General features: G+C 42.6%; 1 protein-coding gene across 1 annotated transcript in view; it reads left to right on the top strand.

The window, feature by feature from the left end:
* The first annotated feature begins 1,761 nt into the window (after positions 1–1,761).
* ZNF704 (zinc finger protein 704) overlaps positions 1,762–13,127 on the top strand; it is a 265,604-nt gene continuing 254,238 nt past the window's right edge. Inside the window, exon 1 of the mRNA XM_037803600.1 lies at positions 1,762–2,475. Coding sequence (XP_037659528.1) covers positions 1,990–2,475 — 486 coding nt within the window. The 5' untranslated portion in view covers positions 1,762–1,989. The remainder of the gene's footprint in view (positions 2,476–13,127) is intronic.

Below are 13,127 nucleotides of genomic sequence, written 5' to 3'. Positions count from 1 at the left end.
TGTGACTCTTCTCCACTCTTCATAAACGTTCATGGATTCTGATCCAGTCCCTTCTTGGCTGGCCCCTGCTGTTTCATGCTTTGCTCAGATGTACTCATCCCAACCATTTCTTCTCTCTGAGCTTTTAAATGAGAAGTTCAACCAGAAAATGCCATGATCTGAATGGGAGTTTGGGAAGATTAACGATGACATCTGGAGAGATGCAGGGAGGATGCGCTCGGGAGAAACCGAGTGGAGAAAGCTATATTAGAAACTTTCGTTTTTGTGGTCATGAAATACTGTAGCAGCTTTGGGAATAGAAAAGAAGGGACAGATTCCAGGGGCATTTCAGAAAGAAAAATGGACTGGACTTATGGGACAACTGCCTCTAGAGATAAGGTATAGAAGGTAGTTAAAATGATATCACTATTTTGGGACTGGATGCTTATTATGAGAGTGTCACCTGAAATAGGTATGTCAGAAAGTTCATCTGGCTCAAGGAGAACAAAATGTTCATTTTAGAATCTTTGTTATCATCTTGGTGGAAATGTTCAACAGCGGAGGACACCATAAACTAGCCTTTAATGAGAACCATCAAGCATCTAACATGGTGCAAGACGTTAAATTTCCAGCAATAATTACAGTGAAATGGAGCTGAAGGTGAGAATACCTTTCACACTGCCCTCATGGAGGCACCTGCCAGAGTATTTGATGAATACAATCCTCCCCAGCCCTCCCTTACTTTGGTGGAACTTGACTTGGATGTAAAAAGCATAGCTTTCTATGTGTGTAGCCTAAACCCAAACAGTAGCCAAATGACTTTCTTTGCCACACCTAAAAATCCTCAGAAAGTGGCCTAGTCACTAGTTCTCTACAAACTGGTTATGTGCTTGATTTCCATGCATGGTCTTGTTTCACAATAATTTCTTCTTTTAAAAACAAATTTGAGCAATCTTGACCAGCTCAGTCTCTTCCCTCACTTCCCATTTGTTTCTCCAGTGGCCTTGCCAGTAGATGTCTAGAGACTGAGGAGTGACAGCAGAAAGTTTCTTGACTGCGTTATCACCAGGCACTCAAGGAAGAAATGCAGAAATGAAAGCTGAAAGACTCTCAGACGACACAGTGATAAGACAACTCAATGGGCAGGGTCTAGAATGGTGCGGATAGGCGGAGAGATTGGCAGACAATGTCATGAAACTATTTCAAAAATCCAAATGTCTCAACTGACATATTAGAAACTGCCCTCAGACCTCAGACGGGTACACCCCCTCATTTCACCTAAGCTCCCGGAGTCGCCATGCACATCAGTGACCACTGAAATGACTGGAGGCAAGCCTCTTGCGGCAAAGTCTGAGTTGGGCCGAGGACCTTACTTTCTAGCAAAGTCTACCCTCTTCCCTCCAAAACGAGTAATCGGCTGCGGGTTAAGCGTTTGCCCCAGCGGCTGGGCCAAATGCTTTGAAGCGCAAGAATTTCGGAGACTGCGGGTAAGGGATATAAATCCAGTCCGGGTTTTGTCTGAACGGGGGGAGCGGAGGGCTGAGAGGAATGGTTCGCAAAGAGGGGGGCGGTGGTGGAAAATACACAACACAAACAGCTCGCGCCGAGGGCGGGCGGCGGTAGGCCCGGAGCGCGCGGGCGCAGCGGGCCGGGAGAGGCGCGCGCGGGCCCGGCCGCCGGCCGCATGGAGCGCAGCGAGGCCCGAGACTCCCGGGCGGCGGCGGCAGCGCGCCGCTCGCTCACACCCACCCCCGCCCGCGGCCGCCGCGCCGCCCCGCCGTAGCCGCCGGCTGCCGGCGTCTTCGCGGGCCGGTCCAGCGAAGGCGGCGCCCGCGCCTCTGCAGCCAGTGGCAGTTGCAAGCCCGGGGAGGCGTCTCCCGCAGTCCCCTGCAGCCCTGCGCCCCGGGCGCCTGCGGCCAGAGCGGCTGCCCCGAAGGAAGGGGAGGAGAGGACGAGAAGGCGGTGACAAACTCTCCGGCCCCGCGCCTCAGCCGGCACTCCGCAGCAGGCATGCAGGCGCGGCGTCTGGCCAAGCGCTCAAGCCTGGGCAGCCGCCGCGGTGGCACCGCGCTGCAGCCGCCGGGGCCCGCGGCCGCTAGGGAAGCTGCTCTACCCGGGCTCCCGCCCCCCGCCCCGGGCTCGGCCCGGGAGAGCTGGAGGCCGCCGCTGCCGCTGCCGCCGCCACCGCGCAGCGCCGCAACCGGCCCCCCTCGGGCCGCCGGGACCGCCGCCACCTCGTCGCCGGTGCTGCTGCTTCTGGGGGAGGAAGACGAGGACGAGGAAGGAGGAGGCCGGCGGCGCAGGGGGCTCGGGAGGGTGGAGGAGAAGCCCGGAGGGGGCGCGGAGGAGGAGGATGATGACGAGGAAGACGAGGACGAGGAGGTGGTCGTCGAGGTGGTGGATGGCGACGACGACGACGAGGACAGCGAGGAGCGCTTCATGCCCCTCGGCCCCAGCCGCGCGGTCCCCAAGGGCCCGGCCCGGGGCGCGCTGAAGGTGCGTGCTGGGCGCGGTGGCGCGCGCGGGACCCGCCGGCCGCGGGAGGGAGCCGGGCTTGGGGCCGGGCACTGGAGACCGGCAGAGACCCGGCCGGGAGGGGTGTGTCAGGCGGCGCCGGCCGCGACGCGGGGCAGGGTTGTGAACTGTTGATTTGCTTGCGCCTCGGGCCCCCAGTTCCGCACCTCTCTCAGGCGGCCGCTCACCTTTTCCTCAAAGGCCAGATCTGTTTGTTGTTTCTTGTGGGTGCAGGAAAAGGACGCTTCTCCTTGTTGGGGTGGGGAAGTTGGAAATGGGACGAGGTAGGCGCGGGTTTGAGCCCCGTGGGGATGGGCGAGGTGGGTGTGTGTGTGAGATTTTATTTTTCCCTAAGAAGCAGGAATGTCCCCTTTCTCTTATTTTGAGGGCTATCCAAGCTTATTGAAACTAACAAGCAGCTTCTCCTGTCAATCTCCCCACCCCTCCTTCTCCCAAGAGCAATTGTTGATAAGTTTCCATCTGAGGCACTTCTGAGGGAACCGGAAAGCCCAGTAGAGCAGAACCCAAGCCCTTGGCTTCTACTTGCATTTTGCTAGCAGCTTTTGACATTGCCCCTTTCCCTCCTCTGTTTAAACTCAATGTTGTTTAGCATTTGGGTTTTTTTTTCCCTCTCGAAATTGCAAAGGGTAAAAAAATAGGAAATCAAGAAAAGTAGGGGAATCTGGCATTTGAAATGGATATGAGTATCTGCTGAGAATTCTAGCGAAGTCTCCCGTGCATTGAAGCACCAAGAGATCTTTTTTTCCGGTTGTGTATCTTCAGGAGATAAGGGGTTTATTATTACACAACTGACTGGCTAGGCTTTCAGGCATGCGATTGGACAAAGCAAACCACGTTGAGGTTCATGCACCCTGTATGTTGCTAAGAAGTTTTGAGGGCAGCAAGTGGTAAGGAATGGAATGAGTTGTTTTTCAAATCAATGGAATAACTATTTACTGGAGTTTTCCGAAGATACTGGTATTTCAGGAAGAAAAATACATAAACAAGTGAACTTAATAGAGACTATTAAAAAAAAATCTTTTGGGGCTTGCAAAAATGAAAAAGCTCCTCAAAGTATGAAATTGCAGTTCCAAGGAAATGTTAAACATTGGCGATTAGAATAGCCCCAGAGTAGAGGTGGGCACAAATTTATTTCCTGGACCACCCCTGGAAGCCCTGGGAGTGAGAAATTTTCGGCAAATTGTCATTTGGAATGATAGTTTTTGACAGCTGCTTGTTGGAATCCAGACCACACTCATTACCAGGGTCTGCTGAAAAGCCTGCATTGTATGGCTTCAGGATATAGCTGTGTTTGGAATTGTCACATGACATCAGTGACATTGAGTAATAAGAGTAGTGACTCCTTAGCATTTTTGTTCTAGAAGATTAAAGATGTGTCTTGTGGTTTGAACAGTGATTGCACAATTTGTGATAGAAGGAAAAATTAATAATAATTTATGCTCTGTGAACAAAGAAAACCCAAGGTGGGAAAAATCAAAACTATAAAAACAGAATAACTAGGGTGTGATAATTTGCCTTACCAAAAATGACTTTTCACATCTCTTAACAAATTTCTGTTAAATCCTTTCAAAACAGGCTTCATTTTACACCACTTTGGTTTGCCCACAACTTTTCAGAAACTTATGTATTGAATAGTTTGTGGCATAATTTTATCATTTTTTTGTTCCTTTAATGACATTGACACTACAGCTGAAGAGAGTTTTCTAATGAACCATGAGATACTTTCTATTATAATGCATATAAGAATGTCAGTGTGTTACGTGTATCCATGCATTCATTTATTCAAATGTGCCGGGTGTTATTCTAGAACACAACAGTGAATACCTCCCAGATACTCACATCTAATGAGAAAAGTCATAGCAATAATCTAACACATAAATGAATAAATAAGCATGGCACTTCAGATTGTGGTGCATGCTGAGTTCAGACAGATGATACCTTAGAGTTCAGAGGGAAGAGGAGACAGGTACTACGGGGAAGACCTCTCTAAGGAAGTAGCATTTCATCTGAGATCTGAGACATGCAGAGTGGGAAAAATATCTTTCCCAGACAGAAGGAATCCTAATTGCAAGAGTCTCAAGGTGGGGATGGAGAAAAAGGTGTGTGTGGCTGGAGTTTTGTAGGTATAAGAAATACCAGAGGGGCAGCTAGGGGACAGCGATATGGAGCCTGGCAGGCCATTTTTGAGTAGACTGTGAAGCCTTCGGGAAGTTTTAAGCACTAAAGTCCTGTAAGGTGGTTTGTATATTTGAAAGGTCATGCTGTGTGGAATACAGGGGACAGCAGTAGAGGCAGAGAAAGCAGGTACGTGGACATCACTGTAGTCCGGATGATGTGAGGGCAGCTTGACTAGGTGGACCTGGATGGAGTTAGAGAGGTGTGGACAAATTCAGGATGTGTTGGAAAGAGCCACCAATGGAAACTTGCTGATGGATTGGGTGAGGGGGCGGTGATGGGAAGGAAGGAATGAAGGATGTGGCCCTGATACAAAGATTGGTTAGATGTGCCGTTTACTGAGATTGAAAAAACTGGGAGAGCAACAGGTTTTTGTGGGGAAAAATCAAGTGTTCGATTTTCGACATGCTGTCTGAGATGAGAGTTAGACGTCCAAGTGGAGATTGCAGTTAGGCCAATGACTGTAGGTTATAGAGCTGAGGGGAGAGGTCAGGGCTAGAGATGGAAATTTGGAAGTCATCAGCATATTGATGTCATTGAAAACTGGGGACTGGAAAGAGAGTGTGGTGGGTGAAGAGAGAAGAGCCTTGGATCAAACTCTGGGGCACAGTATCGTTCAGGTTTGGGTAAAGACAATCAAGACCATAGATAGAAGGAAAACTAGAAAATGTAAGCCAAGAGAAGAAAGGATTCCCAAAAAGTGAGGTGTAATAAACTGTGTTGAATGCTACTGGCATACTGAATAAGATAAGGATAGAGGCTGGTCCATTTGGATTAGATAATATGGAACTTACTGGTATCCTTGGCAAAAGAAGTTTTGGTGGTGTGGCCAGAATGGGCTGAGTAGTGAATGAAAGGTGAGGACATAGTGATGCATGTGAAAAACTCTCTGAGAAGTTTTATTGGAAAGGGAGCTGGAAGAGATATCAGCTTGGTATTTTTTTTTTAATTAAATTCAGTTTTATTGAAATACATTCACACACCATACAATCATCCATGGTATACAATCCACTGTCTACAGTATGATAACATAGTTATGCGTTCATCACCACAATCTATCTCTGAACATTTTTCTTACGTCAGAAAGAACCAGAACAAGAATAAAAAATAAAAGTGAAAAAAGAACACTCAAATCATCCCCCCATCCCACCCCATTTGTCCTTTAGTTTTTATCCCCATTTTTCTACTCATCCATACACTAGATAAAGGGGGTGTGATCCACAAGGTCTTCACAATCACACTGTCATCCCTTGTAACCTACATTATTCTATAATTGTCTTCAGGAGTCCAGACTGCTGGGTTGGAGTTTGGTAGTTTCAGGTATTTACTTCTAGCTATTCCAATACATTAAAACGTAAGAGGTGTTGTCTATATAGTGCATAAGAATGTCCACCAGAGTGACCTCTCGACTCCATTTGAAATCTCTCAGCCACTGAAACTATTTCGTCTCATTTTGCATCCCCCTTTTGGTCAAGAAGATACTCTCAGTCCCACGATGCTGGGTCCACATTCATCCCCAGGAGTCATATTCTGCATTGCCAGGGAGATTTACACCCCTGGGAGTTGGGTCCCACGTAGGGGGGAGGGCAGCAAGTTCACCTGTTGAGATGGCTCAGTTAGAGAGAGAGAGGGCCACATCTGAACAACAAAGAGGTACTCAGGGGGAGACTCTTAGGCTCCATTACATGCAAGTTTAGACTCTCCTTTGTGGTAATGAGCTTCATAAGGGCAAGTCCCATGCTCAAGGGCTCAGCACATCAAACCTCCAGTCCCAATGTTTGTGACATCAACACCAGTCCAGGTGAGGATGTCCAACACATCCTCACCTTCCCCTAGATCCTCGGGGCTGGGGAGGGGGAGGCTGTAAATATATTTTTTATTATCTGCCCAAATTACTCTGGGATGTGTCACTATTTCACTCCAGCCTATACTAACCTACCGTATCTTACTTCCTATTCAAAGTTCCATGCAATTGTGGTATTTGAACAAATCAACTGTAGAGTTGTATCATTTAGAAAATTTAGATTCTGTACCAAATAGATATTTATTCCCTTGGTCTCATATGGAAGTTGAAGTTTTAAAACACAATCAGTTTCAACCTTTACCCTTTGGCCTGGCTTGCCCTGGTCTTAACCAGACCTGCTTCATTCATATCACTCATTGAAGTCTGGGCTCTTTTTCAGCTTTTTTTTTTTTTTTTTTTTGACAGTGGCTGTATGCACTAATACTGACATTCATGTCTGCCGAGCTCTTGCTCTGAGTTTCAGGTGTCTCAGAGATATGCATTGTTCCAGAGACCAATCAGGTTATACGCTAGGGGATCAGCATCTCAAAGTTTAGAGATAGGCATTACAATTCAGGGATAGAGATAACTGCTGTAATAGCTTACAATCTAGGGACTATTACAATTATTATGTCCACGTTAGGCTATGTTCTAAGATTCAATTCTGAGTTTACACATTGTAGTTAGTCCATATTGGTGAGGCATCATCCCTCTTACCATGTTTTCTCCAGCACTTTTACTCCTATATATATATTTTCCTACAATTTTATAGAATTATATTCACACATCATACATTTATCCACAGTTACAATCAGTTGTTCATGGTATCATCATAAAGTTGTACATTTATCACCACAATCAGCACTTGAACATACTGATTACTACAAGAAAAAATTGTTTTTTTTTTTAGCACTAAGAAAATGATAAAAAGAAAAATAACGTTATACAATACAATATACTAGTAAGGACAGCAAATAACACCACTACCAAGAATCCCATATTCCTCCCCTATATCCCCCTCTCATATACATTTAGCATTGGCATATTGCCTTTGTTACATTTAATGGAGGTATATTACAATGTTACTGTTGACCATAGACTCCAGTTTGCTTTGATTATGTTTTTTCCTGAATACCATCCCCTTTTCAAATTTCTACATGGTTGACATTCATTTGCTTTCCCACATGCAAAAACATTTTTATATTTGTATATTTAGTAACAGTCATTGGCCACTCCAGTTTTTGCCACGTTATACAGTCCCAGTCTTTATCATCTATCTTTACCTCTGGTGTCCTACATTCTCCTATCCCACCTCTTTCAGCTTTACTCACAGACATCTTTGTTCAGTGTACTTACAATATCGTGCTACCATCACACAGTACTATGCTATCTATTTCTGGATCTATGCAATCAATCCTAAACATTCTGTAGTCCTTCAGCATCAAATGGGTGATCTCTGCCCTCTTTCTATCTCCTGGTCGCCTGTGTTGTCAGCTTTTAACTCCCAAAGTTTGTTCATTAATGTCTGTTCATATTAGTGAGACCATACAGAATCTATCCTTTTGTTTCTGGCTAACTTCACTCAACATAATGTCCTCAAGGTTCATCCACATTATTACATGATCCATGTCTTTGTTCTGTCTTACAGCTGCATAATATTCCATGTTGTGTATAGACCACAGTTTGTTTATCCACTCGTCCTTTGATGGACATTTGGGCTGTTTCCATCTCTTGGCAATTGTGAATAATGCTGCAATAAACATTGGTTTACAAATGTCTGTTTGTGTCTTAAGTTTCAGTTCCTCTGAGTATATACCCAGCAATGGAATAGCTGGGTCATATGGCAAATCTATATTTAGCTTCCTGAGGAACCTCCATACTGTCTTCCAGAGTGGTTGCACCATTCTACATTCCCACCAACAATGAATAAGTGTGCCTCTTTCTCCACATCCTCTCCAGCACTTGTCATTTTCTGTTTTTTTGGATAATGGCCATTCTGGTAGGTGTGAGATGATATCTCATTGTGGTTCTGATTTGCATTTCCTTAATAGCCAGTGAAGTTGAGCATTTTTTCATATGCTTTTGAGCCATTTGTATTTCCTCTTCAGAAAAATGTCTGTTCATGTCTTTTGCCCATTTTTTAATTGGATTGTTTGTCTTTCTGTTATTGAGATGCAGGATTCCTTTATATATTCGGCATATTAAACCCGTATCTGATATGTGGTTTCCAAATATCATCTCCCATTGTGTAGGTTGCCTTTTGACTTTTCTGACAAAGTCCTTTGATGTACAAAAGTGTTTAATTTTGAGGAGATCCCATTTGTCTATTTGTTCTTTGGTTGCTCGTGCCTTGGGTGTGAGGTCTAAGAAACCACCTCCTATCACAAGATCTTTAAGATATTGCCCTACATTTTCTTCTAAGAGTTTTATGGTCTTGGTGCTAATGTTTAGGTCTTTGATCCACTTTGAGTTAATTTTGGTATAAGGTGTGAGATGGACATCCTCTGTCATTCTTTTGGAAATGGATATCCAGTTCTCCAAACACCATTTATTGAACAGGCTGCTCTTTCCCAGTTGCTTCGGCTTCACTGCCTTATCAAAGATCAGTTGTCCGTAGATGCGAGAGTCTACTTCTGAACACTCTATTCGATTCCATTGATGAGTATATCTGTCCTTATGCCAGTATCATGCTGTTTTGAGCACTGTAGCTTTGTAATATGCTTCAAAGTCAGGTAGTGTGAGACCTCCCACTTCATTTCTCTTTCTCAAGATATTTTTGGCTATTCGGGGCACCTTACCCTTCCAAATAAATTTAGTTATTGGTTTTTCTATTTCTATAAAGTAAGTTGTTGGGATTTGAATTGGTATTGCATTGAATCTGTAAATCAGTTTAGGTAAAATTGCCATCTTAACTATATTTAGTCTTCCAATCCATGAACATGGTATGTTCTTCCATTTTTTCAGGTCTTGTTCAATTTCTTTTAGCAGTTTCTTATTGTTTTCTATGTAAAGGTCTTTTGTGTCCTTGCTTAAGTTTATTCCTAAATACTTGATTCTTTTGGTTGCTATTGTAAATGGGATTTTTTTCTTGATTTCCTCCTCTTGTTGCACATTACTTGTGTATAGGAACACTACAGATTTTTGCGTGTTGATCTTGTAGCCTGCTACTTTGCTGTATTCATTGACTAGTTCTAGTAGCTTTGCTGTAGATTTTTCTGGATTTCCTACATACAGAATCATGTCATCTGCAAATAATGAAAGTTTTACTTCTTCCTCTCCAATTTGGATGCCTTTTATTTCTTTTTCTTGCCTAATTGCTCTAGCTAGAACTTTCAGCACAATGTTGAATAACAATGGTGATAGTGGGCATCCCTGTCTTGTTCCTGATCTTAGAGGAAAAGCTTTCAGTCTCTCCCCATTGAGTGTGATGTTAGCTGTGGGTTTTTCATACCTTGCCTTTATCATATTGAAAAAGTTCCCTTCTATTCCTATTCTTTGAAGTGTTTTCATCAGGAAAGGATGTTGAATTTTGTCAAATGCCTTTTCTGCATCAATCGAGATGATCATGTGGTTCTTCTGCTTTGATTTATTGATGTGGTGTATTACATTAATTGCTTTTCTTGTGTTGAAGCAGCCTTGCATACCTGGAATAAATCCCACCTGGTTGTGGTGTATAATTCTTTTAATGTGCTGCTGGATTCGATTTGCGAGTATTTTGTTGAGGATTTTTGCATCTATATTCATTAAAGAAATTGGTCTATTGTTTTCTTTTTTTTGTAGTATCTTTGTCTGGTTTTGGTATTAGGGTGATGTTGGCTTCATAGAAAGAGTTAGGTAGCTTTCCCTCTTCTTCAATTGTTTTGAAGAGATTGAGCAGGATTGGTACTAATTCGTTCTTGAATGCTTGGTAGAATTCACATGTGAAACCATCTGGTCCTGGGCTTTTCCTTTTTTGGGAGCTTTTTGATGACTGACTCAATCTCTTTACTTGTGATTGGTTTGTTGAGGTCATCTATTTCTTCTTGAGTTAATGTTGGTTGTTTATGCTTTTCTAGGAAGTTGTCCATTTCATCTAAGTTGTCTAGTTTATTATCATATAGTTGCTCATAGTATCTTCTCATTATCTCCTTAATTTCTGCAGGGTCGGTCGTTATATTTCCTTTCCCATTTCTGATTGCATTTATTTGCATCTGCTCTCTCTCTTTTTTTTTTTGTTAGCCTAGCCAGTGGTCCATTGATTTTATTGATTTTCTCAAAGAACCAACTTCTGGTTTTGTTAATTCTCTCTATTTTTTTCCTATTCTCAATTGCATTTATTTCTGCTCTAATCTTTGTTATTTCTTCCCTTCTGCTTGTTTTGGGGTTAGTTTGCTGTTCTTTCTCTAATTCCTCCAGATGAGCAGTTAACTCTTCAATTTTTGCTCTCTCTTCTCTTTTAATATAGGTATTTAGGGCAATACATTTCCCTCTCAGCACCGCCTTTGCTGCATCCCATAAGTTTTGATAAGTTGTGTTTTCGTTGTTATTTGCCTCGAGGTATTTACTAATTTCTCTTGTAATTTCTACCTTTACCCACTGGTTTTCTAAGAGGGTGTTGTTTAGCCTCCATATGTTTGTGAATTTTATGACCTTCTGCCTTTTTTTTATTTCCAACTTCATTCCATTGTGGTCTGAGAAAGTATTTTGTATAATATCAATATTTTTAAATTTGTTGAGACTTGTTTTGTGACCCAGCATGTGGTCTATCCTAGAGAATGTTCCATGAGCACTTGAGAAAAAAGTGTATCCTGCTGTTGCTGGATGTAGTGTTCTATAAATGTCTGTCAAGTCTAGTTCATTTATCATACAATTCAACATCTCTGTTTCTTTAGTGATCCTCTGTCTAGATGTTCTATCCATTGATGAGAGTGGTGTATTGAAGTCAACTATTATTGTAGAGGTGTCTATTTCTCCTTTCAGTGATCGCAGTGTTTGCCTCATGAATTTTGGGGCATTCTGGCTTGGTGCATAAATATTTATGATTGTTATGTTTTCTTGATGAATTGACCCTTTTATTAATATATAGTGTCCTTCTTTGTCTCTTTTAATTGTTTTGCTTTTGAAGTCTAACTTGTCTGATATTAATATAGCTACTCCCGCTTTTTTTCTGGTTGTTGTTTGCATGAAATACCTTTTTCCAACCTTTCACTTTCAGTCTATGTTTGTCCTTGTGTCTAAAGTGAGTTTCTTGTAGACAGCATATAGATGGGTCCTGTTTTTTTACTCCATTCTGCCAGTCTGTGTCTTTTTATTGGGGAGTTCAATCCATTTATGTTTAGTGTTATTACTGTAAGGGCAGTACTTTCTACTACCATTTTGTTTTTTGGAATTTATATGTCATATCTTATTTTTTCCTCTCCTTTTACCTTTCCTGATAATCTTCATTTCTGCACTCTTCTCCAACTCTCTCTCTCCTGTCTTTTCCTATCAGCCTGTAGCACTCCCTTTAGTATTTCTTGTAGTGCCGGTCTCTTATTCACAAACTCTCTCAGTGTCTGTTTGTCTGAAAATGTTTTAATCTCTCCCTCATTTTTGAAGGAAAGTTTTGCTGGATATAGAATTCTTGGTTGGCAGTTTTTCTCTTTCAGTATCTTAAATATATCATGCCACTGTCTTCTTGCCTCCATGGTTTCTGCAGAGAAATCTGTACAGTCTTATCGACTTTCCCTTGTATGTGATGGATCGCTTTTCTTTCGCTGCTTTCAGAATCCTCTCTTTCTCTGTTACATTGGACAATCTGACCAGTAAGTGTCTTGGAGTAGGTCTATTGGGATCTATTCTATTTGGGGTACATTGTACTTCTTGAATCTCTAATTTTCTATCTTTTATAAGAGTTGGGAAATTTTCCGTGAATATGTCTTCTATTACTCTTTCTGCCCCCTTTCCCCTCTCTTCTCCTTCTGGGATACCTATAACACGTATATTTGTGCGTTTCACGTTGTCACTCAGCTCCCTAAGACCCTGCTCATATTTTTCCATTTTTTTCACCATCTGTTCTTTTGTGTGTATGAATTCAAATGACCTGTCTTCCAGTTCACTGATCCTTTCTTCTGCCTGTTCAGATCTACTGTTGTGTCCTTCCATTGTGTTTTTCATCTCCTCCATTGTGGCCTTGATTCCCATGAGTTCTGCCATTTGTTTTTTTAAGTTTATGAATTCTTCTTTATGGTCATCCAGTGTCTTCTTTATATCCTTCAGCTTTTTTGCTATATCTTCCTTCATTTCATCAAATTTATTTAGCATTAGTTGCCTCCACTCCTGTGTCTCAGCTGATCTATTAGTTTGTTCCTTTGGCTGGTCCATATTTTCATGTTTCCTGGTATGGCTTGTTATCGTAAGTTGTCTAGGCATCTGATTTTCTTGATTAGTTTATTTTGGAGCTTGTTTTCTGTCTTTTACCTAGTGGTTTTCTTGTTGGTTGGCTTTGTTCTCTGGCCTCTGTTATTCAGTTCAACTTATTCTAGACCTCTAACTTAGGTTCTATTTAGTTGATCAGAATTGTTCCCCTCTTGTTTTTTCTGTTTCTTGCTCTGCCTCTATGTAACCTTTTTGTGAGTGGGTCTCCTCAGATATGGTTGACCCTAGTCAGATTTTCCCAGTCTAGTGAGGCCCAGGT

Source organism: Choloepus didactylus, chromosome 14 (genome assembly GCF_015220235.1).
Source record: "Choloepus didactylus isolate mChoDid1 chromosome 14, mChoDid1.pri, whole genome shotgun sequence".
NCBI lineage: Eukaryota > Metazoa > Chordata > Mammalia > Pilosa > Megalonychidae > Choloepus > Choloepus didactylus.
This window is presented reverse-complemented; position numbering and strand designations above follow the sequence as displayed.